We start from the raw sequence: 26,592 nt of genomic DNA, 5'->3' as shown, positions 1-26,592 counted from the left end.
TCAGGTCTTTCCTGTCACGATAGACTACAGGTTCTCTGAAAGCTGAGCCAATATCATTTTTCTATATCAAACTGATTGTGAGCAGTCATCTCTGCAGTGAGGAAAGTGATTAAAAAGGAACTTCTGCTATGAAACTGCCCATGTGCTTTTAGATTTAGAAACATGTTTTGTGGGCATTGGGAAACATGGGAACTGTGGTTTACAGTTGGCTCATAATGAGGCTGGACTAAGGAACCACTCATGCATGAGTTCAGAAGACCAGAATGCTCATTTATCTAAATGCAGATCATGAGCTTTCAAGTGGAATAAACTACTCTTCTACAGAGTTGGCCTGAGGCCATACACATTAGATTCTGTCCTGGAATTAGGATGCATACCTGAATATCTCATTGATATGGAGTTTAAAAATAGTTACGGGTTTATTTAGTGGAGGAAAGTATTCTAAAACTCATTACTGTTTGGACTATCACATTGTTAATGCTCTTCGCTTTAGCTGTGCTTACAATATTATTTAAGAGTAAAAAGGGTGAACAATCGGGTTGAAAAGTATGCAGTTTACTCACAAATGGTGTGTGGAATAGACAAAGATGAGCATGTAGATCTGGATCCTTTAGGTGTGTGGGGTGTGCAGGGCTTGCTGTGATGGGAGAACTGGGTTCTGATGTTGCCAAGTCTTATCAGTTTCTGTTCCTTATGTTCTTGTGCTTGAGTGCTGCCGTCTGGTTATCTCTGGGTTTAATTGGTCCAACTGTCTCTCTATTACTGGAGCCTGTCCCTACTGCAAGCCTGTTAGCCTGTGATCCTGTCATTCTGTGATCCTGGATACATAAGAACTTCTTCGGGGTCAAGCTTGCTTCTACGTGTGGACTCAGTGGGTGGGGATCCAGAGCTTAGGCTCTGCTCTGGGTACAGTTGAAAACTGGAAGGGGTACGGGTCTATGGATGGAAAGGGTCTCAATTCTAAACTTCCTAATATTGTGACACTTTAATATAGTTATTTCCATTGAGGTAACTGCTGACCATAAAGTTACTTTTATTTCTAATTCATGATTATAATTTGGATATTTTACATATTGTAATGTAAAATGAGTTCTGTGCATTTTATGTATTGCAATAAAAGTATTTTCCCATGGTTTTTGGTTACCCCTGTGAAGAGGTCATGACTCAGAGGTTGAGAAGAACCAGGGGCATAGAGAATGAGTGATTAACATATATAATCTAAAATTGCCAAAGCATTAATAAAAATATTAGTTTTGAAATTACTCTGTTCATACTAGTTTATAAATTTGATAGAAGTATTCATAAAATATAATTCATATTTAATATTCATAAAATATAATTGTCCTCCAAAATGATTCATAGTGGAAGAACACTCAAATATTTAAAAAGCCTTAAACATCATTGTCTAATCTATCAATTAGTTACAAAGTTTCTAATGGGAGAAATTGAGGAGAATACTCTCTGACAACTTTCGAGCCCCAAGTAGAAAACACCTAGTGTCATCTTTGCCCTCTGCACACAGGGACCTAGGAGCAGTGAAGGACAGGAAACTTCTAGTTCCTGCCCTCCCTGAGAGCTGAAAACCAGCTGCCAGCCGCAACTACAACCCTGAGAACAGAACACACTGTTTTTGGAACTGGCTGAAAGCAAACAGGAAAACAGGTCCACAGGAGTGCTGACACACAGGCCTACAGGAGAATCAAGCCACAGGCAAAAACAGCAAGACAAGCTAACACCAGAGACAACATGATGTTGAGAGGCAAGCAAAGGAAGACAAACAACAGAATCTAAGACTACTTGGCATCATCAGAGTCCAGTTCTCCCATCAAAGGAAATATTGGATATCCAAACAACACTGGAAAAGCAAGATTTAGATTTAAAACCCCATTTTATCATGACGATGAGGGACTTAAAGAAGGTCATAAATAACTCCCTTAAGGAAACACAGGACAACACAGGTAAACAAGTACAAGCCCTTAAAGAGGAAACACAAAAATCCCTTAAAGAATTACAGGAAAACACAACCAAGCAGTAGAAAGAATTAAACAAAACCATCCATGAGTGAAAAAATGTAAATAGAAACAATAGAGAAAGCACAAAGAGAGACAACCCTGGAGAGAGAAGATCTAGGGAAGAGATTAGGAGTCGTAGATGTGAGATTCACCAACAGAATACAAGGAAGAGAAGATAGAATCTCAGGGGCAGAAGATACCAAAGGAAACATCAGAACAACCGTCAAAGACAATGGAAAAAGCAGAAAGTTCTCAGCCCAAAACATACAGGAAATCCAAGGAAGAATGAGAAGCTCAAACCTTAGGAATATAGGTATATAAGAGAGAGGACACTCCAAACTTAAAGGGCCAGTAAATATCTTCAACATATTATAGAAGAAAACTTCCCTAACCTAAAGAAAGAGATGCCCATAAACATACAAGAAAGATACAGAACTCCAAATAGACTGGAACAGAAAAGAAATTTCTCCTGTCACATAAAAGTCAAAACACCAAATGCAGAAAACAATGAAAGAAATTTCAAAGAAGTAAGGGGAAAAGGTCAAATAACACATGAAGGCAGACCTATAAGAATTCACTGGTCTACTCACCAGAGATTATGAGAGCCAGAAGGTCCTGGAGAGACCTCATACAGAACCTAAGAGAACACAACTGTGAGCCCAGGCTATTATATCCAGCAAAACTCTCAATTAACATAGAAGAAGAATCCAAGATATTCCATGACAAAACCAAATTTACAAAATCTCTTAATACAAATACAGCCCTACAAAGGATATTAGGTGGAAAAGCCCAACACAAGGAGGGAAACCACACCCAAGAAAAAGCAAGAAAGTTAATCTCTTTGCAACCAAAATAAAGAAGAGAAACTCACAAACATAATACCACCTCTAAATACAAAAATACCAGAAAGCAACAATCACTATTCCTTAATATCTATCAACATCAATGGACTCGATTCTCCAATAAAAACATACAGACTGACAGATTGGACACGTAGGGAGTACCCAGCATTTTGCTCCATACAGGAAACATACCTAAGAGACAAATATTGACCCTACCTCAGAGTAAAATATTGGAAAACCACTTTCCAAGCAAATGGTCCAAGGAAGCAAGTGAGAGCAGCCATTCTAATGTTGAATAAACCAAAAGTCAGTAAAAAAGATAAGAAAGAAAACGTCATATTCATCCAAGGAAAAATCCACCAAGATGAACTCTCAATCCTAAATATCTATGCTCCAAATGCAAGGGCATATACATTCATAGAAGAAACCTTACTAAAGGTCAAATCACACCTTGTACCTCACACGATAATAGTAGGAGATTTCAACACCCCTCTCTCATCAATGGACAGACCATGGAAATAGAAATTAAACAGAGACATAGAGAAATTAACAGAAGTATGAACCAAATGTACTTAACAGATATTTATAGAACATTTCATCCTAAAACAAAAGGATACACCTACTTCTCAGCACCTCATGGTATCTTCTCAAAAATGAACCATATAACCAATCATGGAAACAGAAATTCAACAGAGATGTAGAGAAACTAACAGAAGTTATGAAACAAATGGATTTAACAGATATTTATAGAATATTCCATCCTAAAAAAAAAGGTTATACCTTCTTCTCAGAACCTCATGGAACCTTTTCCAAAATTAACCATTTAATTGGTCACTAGACAGGCCTCAACAGATACAGGAAGATAGAAATAATCCCATGCATTCCATCATATTCCCACAGACTAAGGCTGATCTGCAATAACAACAATAACGAAAGAACGCCCACATATACGTGGAAGTTGAACAACGCTCTACTCACTTATAACTTAGTCAAGGAAAAACATGAAGAAATTGAAAGACGTCTTAGAGTTTAATGAAAATGAAGGTAAAACATAATCAAACTTATGGGACACAACAAAAGCTGTGTGAAGAAGAAAACTCATAACTGTGAGTGACTGCAAAAAAGAAAAAGACAGGGGAGAACACACATCAGTTCCTTGACAGCACACATAAAAGCTCTAAAACAAAATGAGGCAACTGCACCCAAGAGGAGTAGAAGGTAGGAAATAATCAAACTCAGGGCTGAAATCAACCAAGTAGAAAGGAAAAATGTCTATACAAAGAATCAACAAAACCAAGAGCTGGTTCTCTGAGAAAATCCACAAGATAGATAAACTCTTAGACAGACTAACCAGAGGGCACAGAGAGTATGTCCAAATTAACAAAATCAGAAATGAAAAGGGAGACATAACAACAGAATCTGAGGAAATTAAAAAAAATCATCAGGCCCTACTTAAAAAAAACCTATATTCAACAAGTAGGAAAAGGACAGTTTTCTACACAAATACTAGGTACCAAAGTGGAACCAGGAACAGATAAACCATCTAAATTACCCCATAATTCCTAAAGAAGTAGAACCAGTTATTAAAAGTCTGCGAATCAAAAAGAGCCACCACAAGATGGGTTTAATGCAGAATTCTATCAGACCGTCATAGAAGACCTCACACCAAAATTCTACAAACTATTCCACAAAATAGAAACAGACAAAGCACACCAAATGTCTTCTACGAAGTCACAATTACTTATACTACAGAAAGACCCAAGAATGAAAGAGAATTACAGACAAAATTCCCTTATGAATATCAACACAAAAATACTCAAAAAATTCTAGCAACCAGATCCAAGAACACATCAAAATGATCATCCATCACGAGGAAGTAGACTTCATCCCAGGAATAGAGGGATGGTTCAATAAATGGAAGTCCATCGACATAATCCACTTTATAAAAAAACTCAAAGATAAGCACTACATGATCATTTCATTAGATGCTGAGAAAGGAATTGACAAAATTCAACACCCTTGCATAATAAAAGTCCTGAAAGATCAGGAATTCAAGGCCCATACCTAAACACAGTAAAAGAAATGTACAGGAAACCAGAGCCAACATCAAACTAAATGGAGACAAATGTTAAAGTCTCACTAAAATCAGGGACTAGACAAAGCTACCCACTCTCTTGCTATTTAATAATAAATATAGTTTTTGAAGTCTAAGCCAGAATAATCAGACAACAAAAGAATGTCAAAGAGATACAAATTGGAAAGTAAGAAGTCAATATATCATTATTTGCAGATGATATCACAGTATACTTAAGTGACCAGAAGAGTTCTGCCAGAAAACTACTAAGTCTGATAATGAGCAAAGTGGCTGGGTATAAAATTAACTCAACGATATCAGTAGCCATCCTCTACTCAAAGGATAAACAGGCTGAGAAGGAAATTAGGGAATGATAGCCTTCATATTAGTCCCAAATAATATATAATACCATGGTGTGACTTTAACCATGGAAGTGAAATATCTGTATGACAAGAACTTCAAGTATCTGAAGAAAGAAATTTAAGAAGATCTCAGAAGATGGAAAGACCTCTCATGTTCATGGATTGGCAGAATTTTTTTTTCTTTAAAAAAAAAAAGACAACATTTAATTGGAGCTAGCTTACAGGTTCAGACGTTCAGTCCATCATCATCAAGGCAAGAGCATGGCAGTATCCTGACAGTCATGGTGCAGGCAGAGCTGAGAGTTCTACACCTTCTCAAAAGGCTGCCAGCAGAATACTTACTTCCAGGCAGCTAGGGTGAAGGTCTTAAGCCAACCCCCACAGTGACACACCTACTCCAACAAGACCGCACCTCCTAATAGTACCACCCCCAGGGCCAAGCATATTCAAACCATCTGTACATATCTCTAGGATATAAACAAGCAACAAGTAGACGTATATATGAAGCAACGTATTTTATGCATGCCAGTGTATACTGGATCATGTCTCTTTTTTTTGCTACATGCTTATATATTTTTATTAAGTTTAAAAATTAAGGCTATGGTTTGCTGTGGCTCCTAGCTTTTACCTAATGTCCTTTTTTTTTTTATTAACTTGAGTGTTTCTTATTTACATTTTGAATGTTATTCCCTTTCCCGGTTTCCAGGCCAACATCCCCCTAATCCTTCCCTCTCCCCTTCTAGATGGGTGTTCCCCTCCCCACCCTCCCCCCATTACCGCCCTACCCCCAACAATCACATTCACTGGGGGTTCAGTCTTAGGAGGATCAAGGGCTTCCTCTTCCACCGGTGTTCTTACTAGGCTATTCATTGCTACCTATGAGGTTAGAGTCCAGGGTCAGTCCATGTATAGTCTTTGGGTAGTGGCTTAGTCCCTGGAAGCTCTGGTTGTTTGGCATTGTTGTTCATATGGGTCTCGAGCCCCTTCAAGCTCTTCCAGTCCTTTCTCTGTTTCCTTCAACAGGGGTCCCGTTCTCAGTTCAGTGGTTTGCTGCTGGCATTCGCCTATGTATTTGCTGTATTCGGGCTGTGTCTCTCAGGAGAGATCTACATCCGGTTCCTGTCAGCCTGCACTTCTTTCCTTCATCCATCTTGTCTAATTGGGTGGCTGTATAGGATTGGCAGAATTAATATAATAAAATGGCCATTTTGTCAAACGCAATGTACAGATTCAATATACTCTTCAAAATACCAACTCGATTCTTCATAGAGACAGTATGAGCAATTTGAATATTCGTTTGGAATAACAACAACAACAGCAAAAAAAAAAACCTATAAAAACAAAGGTAGCTAAAGGTACTCTCAATAATAAAAGAAAAGAACTTCTGGTGGAACTGCCATCCCTGACTTCAGCAGTACTACACAGCAGTAGTTATAAAAACTCTATGTTTTTTGTACTGACACAGGCAGATAGATCAGTGGAATAGAAGTGAAAACCCAAAAATGAACCCACACACCTATGGTTACTTGATCTTTGACAAAGGAGCTAAAGCCATCCAATGGAAAGAAGATAGCATTTTCAAGAAATGATGCTGTTTCAACTGGAGGTCAGTATGTAGAAGAATGCAAATAGATCCATTCTGATCACCCTGTACAAACCTTAAGTCCAAGTGGATCAAGGAACTCCTCATCGAACCACATACACTCAAACCAATAGACAAAAAAGTGGGGAAGAGTCTGAAAAACATGGGCACTGGGGAAATTTTCCTGAACAGAACACCAATGGCTTATGCTCTAAGATCAAGAATCTGCAAATGAGATCTCATAAAACTGCAAAGCTTCTGTAAGGCAAAGGACTTTATCATTAGGACAAAAAGGCAACCAACAGATTGGGAAAACATCGTTACCAATCCTACATCTGATAGAGGACTAATATCCCAAATATACAAAGAACTGAAGAAGTTAGACTCCAGTGAGTCAGAAAACCCATGAAAAAAATGGGGTACAGAGCTAAACAAAGAATTCTCAGCTGAGGAATATTGAATGTCGGAGAAACACCTAAAAAATGTTCATCATATATCTGTAGTCATTCAGGGAATGCAAACTGAAACAACCCTGAGATTCCACCTCACACCAGTCAGAATGACTAAGATAAAAATCTCAGGTGACAGAAGATGGTGGCGAGGATGAGGAGAAAGAGGAACACTCCTCCATTGATGGTGGGATTGTAAACTGGTACAACCTCTCTGGAAATCCTTCTGGAGGTTCTTCAGAAAATTGAAAATTGGACTATCTGAGGACCCTGCTATATATCTCTTGGCTATATTCCCAAAAGATGTTCCAACATAAAACAAAACCCCCAAAGGAACAACAATTCCAACCAACCAGAGCTCCTAGGGAGTAATCCACTACCCACAGAGTACACATAGACTGACCCATGGCTCCAGCTGCATATGTAGCTGAGCATGGCCTTGTTGGGTACCAATGGGAGGAGAAACCCTTTGTCCTGCCATGTCTGGACCTCCCACTGCAGTGGAATTTCAGGGCGGGGAGACAGGAAAGGTAGATGTTTGGGGAGAGGAACAAGCTTATAAAAGAAGGGGGAGGGCAAATGGGATGGGGGCTTATCGATATGAACCCAGGAAAGAGAATAACATTTTAAATCTAAGTACAATTTAAAAAAATAGAAAAGAAAAGAAAAAAGAAGTATAAAGAAAAATTATCCAAGAAAAATAAAATGAAATAAAAAATAAAAAGAAGCAAACAAACAAACAAAGAAAAGGAAGTTATATACAATCAGCCTTAAGGGAACTAGCTCGGTGTATATGGGTGTTAACTGGGCAAATATAGACATGAGTTTAAAAATCCATAAAAAGCACATCTGACTACATATGTGCCTCTAAACCAAGCCTTGAGAGCAGCAGACAAAATATTGGTGCTGGCATGCCAACCTAGCTTCAAGTTCAGACACCATCTCAAAGGACTAAGCAGGATAATGATACAGCAGGACACCTGAACTCCTCCTCTAGACTGTGCATGCCAACAAATGCTCACAACCAGGTGTACACACACACACACACACACACACAAACACACGCATAAAATATTTTTTGAGAGTATAGAAGACAATGTTAACATAACTAAGTTAAAGAGAGGAGCCAAGAAAACACCCGGTGTAGTCTCAGAGTGTCTCCTCAACACATCATATTGCAAAGACATCATGTCTGGATTCAGCCCCCTTTACCAAACTCACTCCAGAGAGCTGCTGCAATCCTCCAGCCACAAGACGATGCAACAAAAGGCACAGCCCACAAGTTAATGTCCTGGCTGACTGGCCTGTGGCATTTTGTTGTAACCCATGAGTCTCATGCAACAACCTCAAAGCCACAGTGTCATGCTCTCTCACTGAAGCTCAGGCTTGCTGGCAGCTCCTGCTGAGACTAGTTTTCTGTTCTTTGATATTTCATGAGTGATACTCTAATTCATGCTCGTCTATAACACACACAGAGGCTGCATGCAAAACTCCTACCTTAGGTTGGCCTCCTGAGCTGTTCAATAAGTTGCAAAATAGTGTTATGACTGAACATCTCACAATCCTCTGAGTTTCCCTCAGATGATGATGTGAGTTTGGTAAGCTCAAACATGTGATTTCCTTGTTCTTTTACCAATAAAATGAATTATAGTTATATCAGATGTCTTTATACTATGTACCCCAAAACAAAAGTATACAGAAGAGACAAATACCCGCGTTTTACATAAGTAACAATGCAGATGCTATTGAAAAGCCTGACTTTTACAGAAAGGACACCTTTACTATTGGTGACTTTTGAAAATGTTTTGAAAAGAAATATTTGAACAAAAGATTCTTTTTTTAAAGATTTATTTATTATTTTATGTATGTGAGTACACTGTCCTCAGACATACCAGAAGAGGGCAGTGAATCCCATTACAGATGGTTGTGAGCCACCATGTGGTTGCTGGGATTTGAACTCAGGACCTCTGGAAGAGCAGTCAGTGCTCTTAACCACTGAGCCATCTCTCCAGTCCCTGAACAAAAGATTCTTAATTTGTTTTTTCTACTATTTTTTAAAATCACTTTATATTACTTTCACTTTTATATTGTATCTTATTGCATATGATTAAATAAACTTTCTCACACTTTGTCCTTTTCATTGGAAGTCTTCTTTGAAGACCTACAAAAATATAGAATGCTTTCCGATGAATATTAAATTTGTAAAATAAAACACAAAAATGTTTATTTCTCCTATTCATAAAATTTAAAAGCTTTTAAAAATAAAATAATAATCTCCAAAAGAAAGATGCTGTAGACAAGAAGAGGAACATGAATATATAATGAGGACCATGACTGCAATCATAAAAAGATTGAAATTATGACTGGAACAGTGCTCCGGTTAACAGCAGGCACTGCTTTTGCACAGTGGCCAGAACCCATGCTGTGTGTCTCACAAACAACTCTAACTCTAGCTCCAGAGACAGTGTAAAACCTGTGGCTTCCACCACCAACTCTAGTCATGTCTGCATACAACTACAAGCACAGACATGTACATGTAATTTAAATAATGATGATCTTATTAACATTTTTTAAAAATAATATATTTTGTTGAAATATTATAAGCGTTAAGACAAGGGAAAATGTCCTCATTTGTTTGATAGAAGCAAATACACTAACATCTCCATTGTCATTTCCAGTAAGAACTTGGAATGAGGTAGACACAAACTGTACCAGGACTTTAAATCCAGAAGTGTTCAAAACACAATACACAGCTAAGATCACAAAAGGGGTCAAGGGAGCTCCAGTGGCCCAAACCTGCCCAGGGAAGACTTGAGCAGTTGCTTTAGCCTGGAAATGTACACTAAATCTTCATTTATGTCTTCACAGTTTTGGTTGGTGTTTGGTTGAGAACGTTTGCTCTATTTATCAAATCTTGGCGAAGAAAATCTTGTTTTGTTTAACAAACCATGTGTGCCTCTGCCTTCGGGGTTGAGGATTCTAAGATGACTACTGATCAGTTACTTTCTCTATCATTTAGAAACTATCAATCCTAGCTTTCTGTCTGGTGAGAAACTGGATGAAGACTCTATGGGAAAAACATGGGAAAGTCTCACCCCTAGGGGTGGTAGTCACACTGCAGTTTGGTCAAAGTATGCCAGGGTCAGTGAGAAGTTAACATCTTATTCTTATGTGAGTCCAAGAAAAAGATCCATTTTTCTTAAGTGCAGATGGGATAGCTTCCAAAAACCAACAGTTGTTACAGAATGTTAGGGTCTCAGTGAAAAATGAACCAGGTTATCCATTGAGTAATACATGAATGTAGTGTGTGCCCTTTAGTTTGTGTAATATTGAAAGCAAGCTGGAGTAATTTGGGAAAAAACTGAATTGAGTTTAGGTAAGGTCATGGAACCTTGTAATTGATTGAGGACATTGAGTATAAGGTCATGGCTCTATATATGTACGTAACTGTATGATATTACAAACAATAAAGCAAACTAATACACTGTCCATAAACCAGTGTTGGATATCAGTTGTGAATCGTTTATTATAATTCATATGATACCACTCATTATTTTTAAAGTAGAAAGAGGCTTTATTGGGCTTTGGATATCTACTATCAAGAGAGGATCCTGTGCTTGAACATTGGTCTCTGGCATGTGACCCTGTTTTCTGAGGTTGTAGAAAATCTGAAAAACATAACCTAGCAGAAAGAAGTAGGTCATAGGAGATATAGGGACTGCTAACTGGGTGTAACCATCTTCCTCAAGTCTCTACTGCCTCACTGACCTTAATCCTTTCCTGTCTGGAGGACAGAAAATAAAGAAAACCAGTGGACTGTGCCCAGCCCTCATTGGTCCATTTCAGCTCTGATCTCAAAAGGAACCATTGTGAGGTCATTTACTTCCTTAGTTACTGAAAACACATCCTGTCTATACAGGGCATTAGCTGTTCGTTGGTGGCTGGGTTGGTTGGTTGGTTGATTGGTTGGTTGGTTGGTTGATTGGTTGGTTGGTTGGTTGGTTGGACAGCAATTGCTTTTATTCAGCTAGCCACTGAACTTGGATATTCATGAATTGTTGAATCTGAACACAGTGAGTTTTTCTCTATATTCCTATATCTCACTTTAGACTTGTTGTCTGTATTTAAACTAAGTCTCTCGGGTTGGGGATTTAGCTCAGTGGTAGAGCGCTTGCCTAGCAAGCGCAAGGCCCTGGGTTCGGTCCCCAGCTCCGAAAAATAGAAAAGAAAAAAAAAAAAGAATAAACTAAGTCTCTCTTCCTGTATATTTTTGTTTGGATATTGAATAGGAGAATTTTTCTTTGTTGATTTGATTTATCACTTGATTTTACATTGTCATATTTTACATGTATTTATTCCATGAACTAATTTTGAACAACAGTTTATGATAACTACACAGCACCAACAATCTCCTAATGGTATTTCCAGACATGTACATGAAGAACTTTGACCATATTCCCATGATCACACTTTCCCTGGCTTGTCCCTTTCAGGTTCCTCAGTTTTTCCCTTTTAGTTTGTTCCCTTTCTTTCCAAGTGCTGGCCCAATTGTTTCAAGTTCTCCTATTCAGAGGACTGGTAGGCTACATTGGGTGGTCTATTAAGAAAAGGCACCAACAGGTCTCTGTGATTTAGCAGGAAACCTCCCCCTAGCCGGTTAACTTGGGATCTTCCTTGCAGTGCAAACTCATGACCCTATGCAAGCTACAAGGCAATGCTGAGATCCTAATTTTTTTGACGATAACTATGAAAGTAGGTAGCTGAATAGAATTCAAGGACAGAATAGATATAAGTCTAAGAAGATCCAGTTTTATACTGCTAAGAAGAACCTTCCAAAGTAAGACATATGATACTATGACCCTTCATTTACCTGGGTCATTCTGTTGGCAGCTGTCATTCCATTGAATTGCTATCTTCTATCTTCAGGAGAACAAATGTGACTCTGAAGCTAGTGTGGTACCAGGCACAGGAGGTGGGGCCAATAATGAACTTGAAGCAAAGGAACAAGCATGGGCCTTTGAGTCTTGCTGGCAAAACAGCTTAAAGTACACGTCCAGGAAAAAAAGTACCTACTGCTGGAATGGTCTGCCCAGCATTCCACTGGACTCACTCCAACAACATTTAGAGAAAGAGAGGGAATTTTATATTGACAATGTGTCTCTCCAAATTTCCAAACCTAGGCTTGAATAAAACTCCTTCCACCATTCCTATAGTTTTTATCTGCTAGTGGAATGGGAGTGGAGAACAGAACCTTCATAGTCAAGCAAAAAGAGCCCTTCAGGATCCTTTTTGCTTTCCATGACATTGCTGAGGAAGGAGGGTTTTATTCCCTGGGACATTCAAAAATCTAACATCTGATTAGAGACCTAACAAGTAGGACTTTGAAGCCCATGGCTGGACCATACCTGTACCTCCGTTTCATTGTTTGAAGGTTTAGCTTGTTAGCATTGCTAGGAAATGCTTTGTGTGCAATGTGTACACATGTGGTGCTTCTGCATGACTATGAACATTTCAAGAGGGAATGTCCTTCCTTGACCTCTGCTAAACTGCAGTCCATTTCCTTTGTCATCTGTCATGGAGTTGGTTCTTAGTGAGTCCTGTCAGATTCCTTTAATGTGTAAAACTGATGAGTTGTGGTGAGAGGGGATAGCAACATACATTCAAACACGTGCAAATGGCTCGCAACAGCCCTTGCACCTCTGTCCTTAATGTCATAATCTCATGTGTAAGCCCAATGGGTCTAAAGTTACTTTCTAGAGCTTTGGGAATATAGATCAAGCAAAAATACATAGCAGCCACTTCTTTCTTTCATTTCGCATGTTTGTTTTTGTTCCATGAGACAGACACTCCTGGAGCACAGGCTGGAATCATCATTTCCGAGTAGCCAAAGATTACTTGAAGTGATGATCTTCCTCCTCCACTTTCACAAATTTTATAATTAACATGGGCTCATCTTTATGAGACTATCCTGACTTTAACTTTGTCCTATGTCTGTCAGAGGACCCTGAGGGACTCTCATCACTCTGGGTCCAGGTAGCTTACCCAAGTCTAGATTTTTCCTATCTGACTGTTTTGTGCCAATTCCTACTTCAACCTTCAACCCCAATTCAACAGCAGTAAGATGTGGATATACTAGAAACTGCTACAGGGCACAACATGTCACCTGCACCAAAGATACACTGATCTCATACTTTTTCTTGACCCTCTGGAAATACATACACAGGGCCAGTTAGAATTAGAAAGCAGCCTTGGTACATAATTAATTTGTTGGGTACTTGTCCTTGCCTTGCTAACATCCTGATGCACAAGTAATCAACTTCTGTTGTTTTGAAGGTCAAACACAAGGCATTTTCTTTGAGAGCAGAAGGACCCAGAGTTCCAGAACAAGGCATCTACTACATCAGTTGTTTATAGGTTCCTGGCTTACGGGTGTTTACTTGATCATTTGGAACATATCAGCTCACTGTTTCTAGATCTTGAGCTTTGGTCAGAAGTCTCAAGCCTGAGGGCAGGCAATATGGGATTAATGGTGTCATATTCCTCTCAGCCCCACAAATGGTAGTCTCATGCCCAGGGGTGCAATGAATAACAGAATTTTGTCACAACAATCAAGGTAGTCAGGACTTACAATCCTTTAGGAACCACTTGTCGGGGTTTAAAAAGTAAATAGAATACACTGAATATGGACATGAATTATTACAAACTTATGAAGTCTGGGGTCCATGTGAAAAGCAAGACAATGTCCATCAACTTGCCATTGAATATCAGAATCCATTAAAAACTGGAGTGCCAAAGCTGTGGCGTCCATTGTCATTCTCAGGATTCCTTGTTTGATTATTAATGACAAAAGTGTCCTTGTTAAAGATGGAGTGTTAAGTGTTTGAACATTGTTCCCATTAGGTGGTGCAATTTGGGGTTAATTATGGTCCTTGGGCAGGGGGACAAGTAGGAAGAAATGGGTCACTGGGTAACACTGGGGACAGACTCTTGAGTCAAACCTGCCCTCTAGTTCTCCAATGACCAAGACTAGCCTTCCTGTCCATGGAGACAGAAGCAGAGGAGAAGCAATGGACCGTGCCTAGCCACAGTGTTGGCTGCTCTTTGCTCTAACCTCCCAAGGAACCCTGTGACAATGGGTAACACCTGTCTACTTACAGCTCTGATTGAGGCTGCATTCTGTCCTTACAGGTACAGAAGCTGTTGCTTGGCTAGAAAGAAATTAGAGTTTGAAGACACAGAAATTAGACTTGGACATTCAGGAGCTGTTGGACCCTGACACAGTGAGTTTCTCCAACTTTGGACACTTCAACTGGCTCTTTTTGACTTTGGTTTCTGTATTTGCTGGCTTGAGTTATGCATTTACATTTCCATGTTTTTTATTATCTTCTATTTCACGTTTTATTAAATTATGTTTGTTTGCTAAGTTAGAGTATTCTATTTTTTCACTTCATATGTATGACAGTTTTGCGTCCACATATGCCTTGAGTACCATATCCCAGATGCATTCTGTGGAGGTCAGAAGAGGGAGTAGGGTTTTCTGGGTCTGGAGTTACAGGTGGTTGTGAGTCTCTCATACCATCCCTAGGATTGGTACAATAACATATTCACATAGCATAACTCAGTTGTTTAAGAAAATAAAATCTCTCTATACCTGTCTATAGTTCCACTTCCCCGAAATCTGATTCCGTTGCTAACCTGACAGCTCATGTTAATAAAATTATATAGAAAGACTTGTATCACCATTTTAAGTGGTGTATACCACCTGTGAGTGTGCTGTTATAGGTGCGCTTAGCGTCGAGAGGTGTCGTAACCCCTGGAGCTGGAGTTAGGGTAGCTGTGGGCACCTGTGTTCTGAGAACCACCTACAGGTCCATAGCCTGAGTAGCCAAATTTGGGAACTCCAGAAGCAGATCGCCATCCTGCACAGTATGGGTTTTCGGGGATCTGTTCTCTTTACACCTTCTCTTGAAGCTGATATTCTAGATGCCTCTACTCAAAGAGAATGCTGAGATCAGGAGAGAGGATGGTGAGCTTTTCCAATTTAGTGGCTTTTAGTATCTAGGATTCTCTCAGTTTGCAGTTGGTGCCTGACAACTGCCTCTATGTCATATTTTGCATCTGCTCCTTTGCAGTAGGTCCTTGTCCTTCCCTTCCCAGTATATAAAGTACATGGCTAGATTGTCTGATGTTTGTCTGAGCTTTTTTTTCCTCATATCTTTAATGTAGGAATTTGAGCGTATCAACATGTTCTGGGGCCTGATTTTAAATGTCTGTTTTATTTCTCATTACAAGTTTGGTTCTAGCCATATAAAGGAGGGCCTGATCATGGAGCAGGACCCAGAGAGCCGGGACTCCATCGAGAACTTTACCACTGACTATAAGATCATAAGAACCCTGGGAAGGGGACGATTTTCAGTGGTAAAAATGGCCTACCACGTCCCAACCCTCACCTGTGTAGCTATAAAAGTTCTCAAGAACACCGAGAAGTGCTCCTCAGTGATGAGCAGGGAAGTTGACATTCTAAAGTCCCTGGGCCATCCTCATATCATCAAGGTGGTCGAAGTGGTCCAGACAAGAGAGGCCACCCACCTGGTCATGGAGCATGCCTCTCAGGGAGACCTACTGGACCGAATCCGGGAATGTGGATATTTAAAGTCGTGGGAGGCCCGAAGAATGTTTAGACAGATATTAGAGGCAGTACAATTCTGCCATGACAATAATATTGTCCACCGAGACATAAAGGCCAACAACATTTTGATAGACGGAAGGTGGAATGCCAAGCTCTGTGATTTTGGCCTAGCTGCTAAAACACTTCCTGGGCAGAAGCTGATTGATTTCTGTGGCACGCTGCCATACTGTGCGCCAGAATTCTTTGAAGCTGAGGAATATGAGGGCCGCCCATTTGACGTATGGAGTGTAGGTGTCCTCCTCTTCTTCATGGTGACTGGGCACTTGCCTTTCCTAGGCAAGTCATTTGCAGAGGTGAGGAGACAAATCAGTTCAGCCAATTTCAGCATTCCGCCTCACGTTGCCAACGATATTTTCAATGTTGTAGTGGAAATGCTGATGATAAATCCCAGCAGGAGGCCCAGCATCCAGCAAATTATGATGCGCCCCATGATCAAAGACAGCCAGGCCTACTCACCACCGACATCCATACAGACGTTCACAGGAACACCAAGTCCTAGCACCATCAAAGCCATGAGAGTCATGAGGCATACACCTGAGAAAAGCACTGAGTCTCTGATAGACCAAAATATCAACGAGGTGCTGGCAACACACTTGATTCAACAGCACAAGCCACTCAGGAAAGTCTGCACACACCACCAAGTGGAGTCAGGTCTAGAAGAACTTCACTCCTTCCCTCGTTTTCTTAAGAGAAAGGGACCTCTTCTCTCCTCCTTCACTTTGTCCTCACATTCATCCAATATGCGGGAGAACGAGGATAGGAAGAATTCCAGGAAGGTTGTCAGAAGGCATGCTGTAGGCTACCAGCAAACAAGGACCAACACCGTCCAGCTCGATCTCCTGGACTGTCCTATAGCTGAAGAATTCAAGGATAACAGGCTGCAAATCAGGAAGACATTCTCAGACTCCAAGACTGTGTTGTCTTGTAGTCTAACTGAACATATCCAGTCACCTCGACTTCAATACACCTATTCCACTACAGCAGACAGGAATGTGTCCTCCTTCATACCACCACATGATTTCTGTGCATCACTGCAGACACCTAAGGGGATAAGCCTTGCAGGCTGCTCTGGAGATACCTGGCAGAGAGAGACAATCGTGGACGAAAACACCTTCATCAACGAAGAGGCCATGGATCATGAAGATACAGTCACTAGTGGCCAGCCACAAGTGCCTTGCCCAGCTTCCCGTCGGGGATGGCGTCACCACTGGAAGGGGTTTAAAAAGACAATTAGTAGAAGCCTTCGAAACCTGTGCTGCTGTCTGCCACCACCATCGGAAAATCAAGTCTCCTGCAATAACTTGGCTCTCAGGAAGAGAGGAGAACATTGTGTCACCCACAGGACCAGGTGGGTGCATGTCCTCATTCATTTCATCCATATTCCCTCCTGTCCTTTGTGACAAATGAGGATGGTCCTTGAGGCACACAGAAACTTGACATCCTGTAACTACAGAAGGATTAAGTCCATAGAAACCCCTGAAGGGTGATCTGATGCTTCGTGAGTCATAAGGGGAATCAGAGACACTGATTAAAGCAGGACGAGAGGGAGGTGGGGGCATGCCCAAATGGGGCAGAGAGTCCTAAGACAACCAGTGGGGTGCTATGACTCTTTATGGAAAGCACAGGAAGTTCTCTGTTTTTCAGACACCAAGAGCCTCTTTTCTGTGTCTTTTTCTTTTCAAGTCCTGAAGAACAGCAGCCTCAGCTCCATGGCTTTTAAGCCAGTGGTGGGGGTTGGCCTGGCTGAAGATTATTCAGTCTCAGAGGAGCCAGGCCAGACGTCCAGGTCCTGTGTGCTTGCAGGCCCCTTCTCCAGAGGAAGAGCATTCCACACCACAGCAAGGTCTCTCCAGGTAAAGCCCCAGGCAGGAAGGCCTGCCTTTTCACTGTGTCTTGCTCAGGAGGGAGGGATGAAGTAGAACAGTGCCCTAAAAGTGTCAGTGGATCAGTAGCCCTCTGCCCTCTCTTCTAGCATAGGTAAATATCAGAGATTGTTCTGTGGGACTGTACTGTTCTTTGCTTCCTGTTTCTTGCAGAGAACATGGTCTTCATCATGAAGTAGACTTCTCAGAAAAGTCTCCCTAGTCAGCCCATCAGACCTGAGCTAAAATGGGTTCCCAGGTTGAATATGAGGCCTGTATGTCTCCTGTGAAGGGAATCGTCCTGTCAAACTTTGACCAGACCGTCACCCTTCCCCACTGCCCTGCAAAAGATATCACAGTTTATATTGCTTAAGTCCTCAGACCCAACTCAGGGTAAAGCTTACAAAACCCATACTGTGGAGTGACTCCCAAGGCAGCTGTGCCCTCTCTCTCACCAGTTCTGCCCTGTAATTACTCACCTCTCTATGTTTGCTCCCTCAAGGCCAACTTTCAAATGTCTAACTGGATTCCTACCTGTGTCACAGCCTCCTCGAAGGAGGAGGGACAGGTGTTATGAGCAGAGTCAAAAGAACAACTTAATGATGGAGAAGCAAACTGGTGTGGCCCTACCTCATGCCAGCTTCCGGCCTCCACTGGAGTATGCATTCCACTGGATAAATCTACCCAGGCTGCTTCCATTAACCTGAGAATTTGCACACTGCTTTTTTATGCCCAGTTAAACAGCCTTGCAATTCCTTTGTGAGAGCTTCTGGGAAGCTTTCCCTGTCCCTCCTACTGTTACATTTGTTAAGATATCATCTCCTGTGTTCTTTCTAACTAGACTGTATCAACATCTTCCACAGCATGAGGTGTACAGAATACCATATGACTGACGTGGAGGGTCCCTCTGAGCCAGTGTCTCTCTTAATTTGTTCAAAGGACATCAAGGATCCTGGCATAGTAATCCTGCAGTGATATGTGCTGAGTTTAACAGCATGTCCCTATAGTTCTCCACCATTGTGATCACATACATATTTCTCATGTGCTTTATCCCCTGAGCTACAGGAAATTCTCTTAGGACAGACAACCTTTTCCTCTCTAATTTGAGTGGGAAAGCACATTATATTCCACTCTGGAGCAAGAAGAACACTATATGAACTCGTGTATCTGAACCCACAATGCACAAGCCTGGGAAAGTTCATTAAAGGGGTTCTTTGCTGGCCTCTAGCACTGAACCAGGTTAGCTACTCAGACAAAACCAAGGAAAACCTCTCACAGACACTGGCCAGCCTAGGTTTTAAGAGTTGGCCTCACACCCTGATGATTCCTTGTCATCCATACCCTGATATTAGAAGCCCTGGAGTCTATATCTCTGTCAGTGTGTCTGTCTTTACTTTTACATAAACTACTTCCATTCAGGTTGGTCTCAATGCATGTTTCTTATACTGGACTCCTAGAGAGCCATGTACCCCTCAGGATGGCCTTAAGTGGAAAACACAAAATAGAAACATCAAATATAAAATCCCAATTGATGGAAATAGATTCACAAAATTAAAAACCAACAGATGAAAAACACTAACCACTCCAATAAAAATCCTTAATATATCACTCTTAATTCTAACAGACTCACAGGTGTATGCTAAGGGAACATATTCCATGTACAATAGACAGAAGAAATTGGTTCTTATTTTCTGATATGTTTATGTAAATTAAGCATACTTTCATTTTTTTTCTGACATTTGTTTTTTTTTTTCCTATTTTGGAATAGTGTTGCTATGCTGGTTTTAGTGTTCACACAGTCAAACCTAAAATTCAGAGAGAATACCACTCGGGATAGAATGAAAGCCCAGGCTACCTTTGTCTTCCTCTTGATCTTGCTGCCTCTGTTCCTCCTTTAGTGTAATGCTATGCTGTGAACATTTCTGTTTTCATCAAGGTCTCTTAAATCCCAACAGGCCACCTTGTAGCTAAAGATTACCTTGAGCACGATCCTCTTCTTCCTGTCTCTAATTCTGCAATGTAGAAGTTTCAGTTCTGAGCCACTCTACCCTGTCAAGTAACACAACTTCAAGGCCAGTATAGGCAAGAGGAAGTACCAGGCTGAGTGCAATCCTGTCAGAAAAAGGACATTCTAAATATTTTTACCTGGCAGATCTGGTCTCTGCATCTGGGGAGATGGATGTTGGGTAAAGTGTCACAGTGCAACAAAAGGACTCTGGAAATCAGACAATGAAGAATCATGGTGTCATCTTAGGCCTTGAGCTTAACAGAGGCAGGTGTGGCAGATTGATGAGCTGAGATTACTGACATATTACTCTGTCTCAATATTGAGGTAAAATAGCATTTGATGATTATTCCTGGCCTTCAGGTATGAGGACAAACAGACAGACACCAACACACAAACAGACACACGCACGCACACACGCACACACACACACACAGAGGGACAGACAGACAGAGAGAGACAGAGAGAGAAAGGGAGAGAGAGAGACTTGTAACTCTGAGGTAATGTATGCATCATGCACACATTAACTCTTTATAGATCTATCTAGAGTTTTCCAACTATGGAGTGTCTAAATTTTATAGTCATGTCTGTCTATTTCTTGGCCAGTGAACATAAACCTAAGTCCCGCGGCAAAAAACCTACTAGGGTTTGCTAGTGATGAATATTTTTTTCTTCCTCTTGTTTAACTCCAGTTTTCTTTATGCAGTCCAGACAGCCAAGGACTTTTGATCCTGCTGGACAACGGACTGGACACAATGAGTGGCCTGATGAGTGGACACTTGGACCATTTGGGACTCACCTGGACTAAAATCCATGTATAACTAAAGGGTCTTCAACATCCTGCTCCTTCCGCTAGGAGGGCAGATGAAAGGAAGATGCTCTGAGATATAGATTTCATGGGGCTTTTTTTTTCTGTGTGTTTTCTTTTGAAGATTGTAAGGTTTGTTTTTTTATTCCTCTTATTTGTATATAATTTTGTTCATACATTTGTATTTATTTAATATTTTAATGTTTTAATTGAAACAGTGACATCACCTCCCTCTTTTGTACCTCCTCTCCAAACTCTCCCAGCTATCCTATATCAAACATTTCTCATGCCTTCACTCTTAAGTTGATGGACTCCTTTACGTGATTAAATTTGTTATATATTTTTACATATCTTGTGTATCCACAAATATAAGTATACCTGCAGAGCCCATATTTGTTGCTTGTGTATATATTTGTTCAAGACTGACTACTATGCATTTGACAACATGGTACTTTCTATTTTTACCTTTTGATATTTTCTCTTCCCAATCTTAAAATTCTTTTTCTGGCTAATGGTTTCTTGCCACTTTTATTTAACCTAAATTATTTATTTTCTTCTTTTGCCTCCTTTCTATATTCCCCCCCATCTTTGATTCTACTACAACAAAGACCACTGCCTGTGGGAAAGACTCACTCTTCAAAGAGCCAGAGTTGTGGGTCAATTGAAGACCAGTGGAAAAGTTCCACTGCTAACCTTCAAGCACAATGACCCCTCCCTTCCAGGGAATAGTCAGTTCCCACAGAACTGCAAGCCAAACTGTTAAACAAAGCTACCTGTGATTTCCAACTCACTTCTCCTTCCCCTCTGGGAAAGCAGGAATGGTTCACTGATCACTAGTCAGTAGGAGGTCACTTCGCCCATCAATAATACCCTGCCTATTTACCAACTGTTTGAATTCTGCAGCAATTGTTAGAAAGGTATATAACTCCCTGTCAAAGTCTATTCAGGGTCACCTCCCTTTAAGTGGGAAGGCCTCAATAAGACAGAATGAACTCCTCTTGCTATTGTATAGATGACTTGTCTCCATGAATCTCAATCAAGAGGTCCTGGAATCGGTTCAGTTTGGACCTCACATTGGTGTATTCAACTGGAAACTTGCTTCTTCTGTGGGACCCATGGGAGAGTGGTGAAAGGGAGTAGTGGCAGTTACAGCTATGTACTGAGGTTGACTTCTCTGTGCTCTCTCTATCTAGCTTCATTGTGTTCTGGTTTTGGCTCTTTTCTTGCTTGCAAGCATCAGGAGGGCTCACAGAGGCTAGGTAACAGTACTTTGATCTGGCAAGAGGCCAGCAATGTCAGAGAACTTTGATCCAGTGTAGGGCAGCAAAGTCACCAGAACCTGTGTGCATCTCACTTCTGGCAGGAGCAGATAGCCTGAGTTATCCCATCCACAGCAGGGATGGGGTTGGTCTGTGTACTTCGCCGTTGAAAAGGGACACTTGGTCTGTGTGTTAATTGTTCTTTTGTTGCATTCTTGCTTTCATGTTTTGGACTTGGACTGATGAAAATTTTGGACATGGGACCAATTGGTTTCTCATCTTAACCTTATTCTGAGTCATTTTCAAGAATTTAGGACTAAGGACCACTTAATGAAACTTGGAGTGGGCTGCTTTTGATGTTAAATGGCCACCAGGAGAGAGACCTTTTAACTCCCCAAGGTGTCAGCAATAGAGGATAAAATGTTTCAGACATTTTCCCTCCTCCCCAACCCCTACCTTCTAAACACTTCTTCTTCACTAGAAACAACAAAAGCCTACTTCAGCCCAGCACCCAGCTCCTTCATTATTGACAGTATCAGCCTTAGGGCTGGAGAGATGGCACAGAGGTGAAGAGAACTGTGTGCTCTTCCAGAGCTCCTGAGTTTAATGCCCAGCAGACACTTGTTGAATTCTCTTTTTCTTTAGGATTGGTTCAGAGTTTCATGGCTCACAAGGTCACAAGGATTTAACCCCTTTTTCTCTGCTCTTCTGCTCATTGCTGACACAGTGCAAACTGGCATCCAGCATCCCTGACAGGAGAGGCTCCATGTGGGCAAAAGTATCTTTCAACAGAGCTTACAAATGGCTCCTGGCCCCACAAGGAACCCACCCAGATTAGGGCTTCAATTCAATAACAGGTAGGGAGTGTCTCCAGATTTGCCACCAGGCTCTATAAGCATATCTCAATAATAATTTGTCACAGGTTCACATATGATATTAAATAAGAGCAAACAAAATTCTCATATGATAGCCCTGACTTTCATCAATTAAGTTCGTACCAAATGTTAGAGAAAAGTTAAGTTGCAGGGAGATTGTAGAAGAGTGCAGATCACGATAGAAAGAATTAATTAGACCACTTCCAGCCAACAAACCACCTGATCTAGGACAAAAGAAATTCAAAGCTTCAATAAATTTACATTGACACTCATGACTACCCCTACAATTCTGACTGATGATTCAGTAATGCCTACAGGCTTCATTATCAGAGTTTTCCCTGGCTGAGATGTTTTCTACCACCTGTTTTCCTAAACCTTGCAACTCTCCCACCTGACCCTGACTTGGGACTGTCCACTCCATCAATGTGACGAGGTTGTGGCACAGGTGTTCAGTACCTGACCTGACTTGAGGAACACACCTTTGTCAGAAACAGAACAGACCTGGGTTATGGATAGAAACAGCTTCATCCATGGGGGTCAGAGGAGGGCAGGGGCAGTGGTGACAATACAAATGGAGGTAATCTGGACTCAGTGTCTTCCTCCAAGCACTTCATTTCAAATGGTCAAACTAAGAACATTAAAACAGGCCCTCATCATGGGAAGAGGACTGGTTGTTAACATCTTCAGGGACAGCCAGATAGGCATTTACAACTGCTATGTGCATGGAAACCTTTGCCAAAAGATCCAATGGCTAGAGATAACAGCTGGGCTGATAAGGCTGCTTAGGATGCAACCTTAAAGTAAAGAGTCATCTCTAGATTGGCCACTGTCCTAGCAAAACTGCCCAGAACAGCTGATATATGTAGAAAAAGAAATTAAATGGGCTCATGACGATCGACTAAAGGTAAGGTAACAGTACCCACCTCTTTAACAAGAACTGTTCCAAGAAAGATCCAGAGTCACTGACAAATGACAAACTTGAATGCTTGCCAGCTGACCCATGTTTAGAGCACTTAATGTAATAGGATCAGATAATGGGGACTGCCTTTGTATTTCAGGTAAGTCAGGGACTTGCTGAGGTCTTGGGGACTAGTTTGAAACTCCACTGTGCATATCATCCCCAGAGTTCAGAAAAGTTAAAAAAGATTAATAAAATTCTAAAAGAGACCTTAATTAAATTAGCCTTGGAGACTGGTGGGGACTGCATGATGCTCCTTCCCTCTGCCCTATATTAGATATAGATGGCCTTCTAGCCCCCATTGTGTCTAGCCTACAGTTGACAGCTATTACAGAACTTAAAAATGATAATTTAATATTTAAGGTCAGAGCTACCCAATAGATTCATGAATATGTTTGCCCTAAATTATGTACCCTCTATGAAGCAGGCCTGGTTCCAAAACCTCACAAGTTAAGATTTCACCAAGATGAGCCTAAACTGAGGTGAAAAGGACATTTCATCATCCTGTTGAACACAGTCACCACCTGGGTGCACTACAACATGCCGGACCTGCTCCTCCACTGAAGGAGACTACCTGGCTCTAGCTGTAGGAAAATAGAGGTTCAAACGCACACCAACCCCCTCAAGTCAAAGTTGACTCAGTCTCAGTCCTCAGTCTATTGTCCCTGCTAACTATATGTCTGTATGGACTGTGTGTCTTAATTTCCCGTTATGAAGGTACTCTAGCTGGACCCTTGCTAAGTTAATATAGTCCAGTTAATGATCTTAAGACAACACTAGGTGTAGCTGCAAATAGGGAGGCAAAATACAAGCTGGAGGACTGTAAGCTTCAAGATGGTAGCTGTGGTAAAAGACAATGGGGGAATGAAAGAGTCATAGTTGGGGTCGATCTAAGGCCAGTGGGAAAGTTTCCCCACAAACCTCCATGCACACAGACCCCTCCCTTCCAAGGAGTAGTTAGTTTCCTGAGCATCTATAAGCCAGACTGTCAGACAAACCCACCTGTAACTCCACAGACCTCTCCTTGACTCCCAACTGTGCCCACTGGAAAGTCCACAATGGTCCACTGATCACGAGTCAGCTTGAATGTCACTTCACCCCATCATTAATACCCTGCCTAGTTACCAATGTTTGAATTCTGTCCCAATAGTTTTCAAGGTATATAACTCCCTATCAGAGACTGCTCAGGGTCATCTCCTTTGACCTGGGAAGACCCAGGCATGCCAGATTAAATTACTCTTGCTACTGCATAGATCACTGTTTCCATGAGTCTCACTGGAGAGACCCTGAAGAGCTTCATTTCGGACCTCACAAGATGAGGTGCATGTATGACCAGGGAACACTACAACACATTACAATGAAGACAATGAAATTCAATATGATGAAAGTGGAGAGTCAAAACTTTTAATACTCTTAAAAATGTGAAGCCCAACAAAATAGTCTCTACATGGACACTCAACATGCACACATCCACACAAATAAGTGCATACATATCTATTGTGGCTATTCCTAGTTGTCAACTTGACTATATCCAGAATGAACTACAATTCAGAATTGAAAGGTTCACCTTTGATACTGATCTTAAGGCTGGGAGATAGAAGTATTTGACGTGTATCTTGGCATGGAGATCTTGGGGCATAGTGCCTATGAATTCCAGGAGACTAAGGCAAGGCAATCTTAGAGTTCAAGGTCATCTGGGACAAAGTAAGTTCCAGACACCTTCTGCTGGAGACCTACATAAGGACTTTGGAATAAGGAAGGTTCTCTCTTCTTAGCCTGCCTGTCTTGTGGGACTAAGACACTGCTATATCCTTGGACACCATTCACAGCTGCTGCTGACCATGGTTGGGGAGTTGGACTACAGACTGTATGTCATCAACAAGTTCCCTTACTATACAGAGACTACCTATAAATTCTGTGAGTCTAGAGAACTCTGAGCAATACATAAGTTGGTACCTGGAATGGTTCTAGAGGAGCAGATGTGTAAATACGAGACTTTTAAGAATGTGGAGTTGGTTTAATAATTCACCAGCTCCTTCAACTACTGAAACCTCCACACATACTCTCTCTTCTGGGGGTCAGAAAATATTGAAGATCTGTGGTTGATACTGTCTTTCAAACTTAAAGAAGCCAATGCCTTTGATTATGTTCATGACTTTGGTGATTAGGTATACAAAATTTTCTACAAGTTGAAGGAAAAACAGAAAATGATTTTGCTGGCTTGATGCTGTTAGTATCTCTGGAAAAATGGATGAAGGAAACGAATGAGGTGTATGATAAAATTAAATGGCTCCAGATGCAAGTAAACAGTGTAAAATTTACTAAGTGTGTCCTTGGAGAGAAGTTTTCTTTAGCAGTCATAGATCTTGAGTTGCAGAACATCAAACTTCAGTCCTCTTTAGTTTGGCTGAATTGGAGTGAAAATTCAAGCTTCAGCAGTTACAGTAAAGACATTAACTGACAAAGAATGGGATCCTATCACTTGAAATGGGGTGTGTGGAAGGACCCTGTTGAAGATGAGAATTTTGAATCTTCAGATTCTCATGGTTTGATCACACCAGTGGAAGTGGTAACCTCACCCTTGAAATAACGCCTTTTTCACATGAGGAATTTAGTCCTACAGAGTCTGATAAACCAGCAGTGACTTTCACTAACGAAAATGTCAGACAGACTTTCTGCCTCGACCTTTCTGCAGGGACAGACTGCTAGCTAGTCTGCTTCCTGGAACATACTATATCTTGAGGCTTAGCAGAGGATCCACTGCACTCTGAACATTAGACGTAATATCCTGAAGTGTATCAGAAGAACTACTGCA

At 41.0% G+C, this 26,592-nt stretch overlaps 1 protein-coding gene across 4 annotated transcripts; it reads left to right on the top strand.

Annotated features, from left to right (window-relative positions):
- Nucleotides 1-10,886: 10,886 nt before the first annotated feature.
- Nucleotides 10,887-21,075, top strand: LOC120097771 (sperm motility kinase X-like). Of its 4 annotated transcripts, none has more exons than XM_087591924.1 (5): nucleotides 11,228-11,394; nucleotides 14,510-14,601; nucleotides 15,614-17,358; nucleotides 17,694-17,863; nucleotides 20,584-21,075. In XM_087591924.1, the coding sequence occupies exons 3-4, from the start codon at nucleotides 15,647-15,649 to the stop codon at nucleotides 17,728-17,730; spliced, it is 1,749 nt and encodes a 582-aa protein (XP_087448050.1). In that variant the 5' UTR covers nucleotides 11,228-11,394; nucleotides 14,510-14,601; nucleotides 15,614-15,646; the 3' UTR covers nucleotides 17,731-17,863; nucleotides 20,584-21,075. The 4 variants fall into 4 exon arrangements, with proteins under 4 accessions (XP_087448048.1, XP_087448049.1, XP_087448050.1 ...); XM_087591925.1 differs by lacking the exon at nucleotides 20,584-21,075 and adding an exon at nucleotides 18,375-19,291; XM_087591922.1 differs by having other exon boundaries at nucleotides 10,887-17,358.
- Nucleotides 21,076-26,592: the final 5,517 nt, after the last annotated feature.

This window comes from Rattus norvegicus, chromosome 17 (genome assembly GCF_021556685.1).
Source record: "Rattus norvegicus strain SHRSP/BbbUtx chromosome 17, alternate assembly SHRSP_T2T, whole genome shotgun sequence".
In the NCBI taxonomy this organism is placed as follows: domain Eukaryota; kingdom Metazoa; phylum Chordata; class Mammalia; order Rodentia; family Muridae; genus Rattus; species Rattus norvegicus.
Note: the sequence above shows the minus strand (reverse complement) of the source record. Positions and strands in the feature narration are given on the sequence as shown.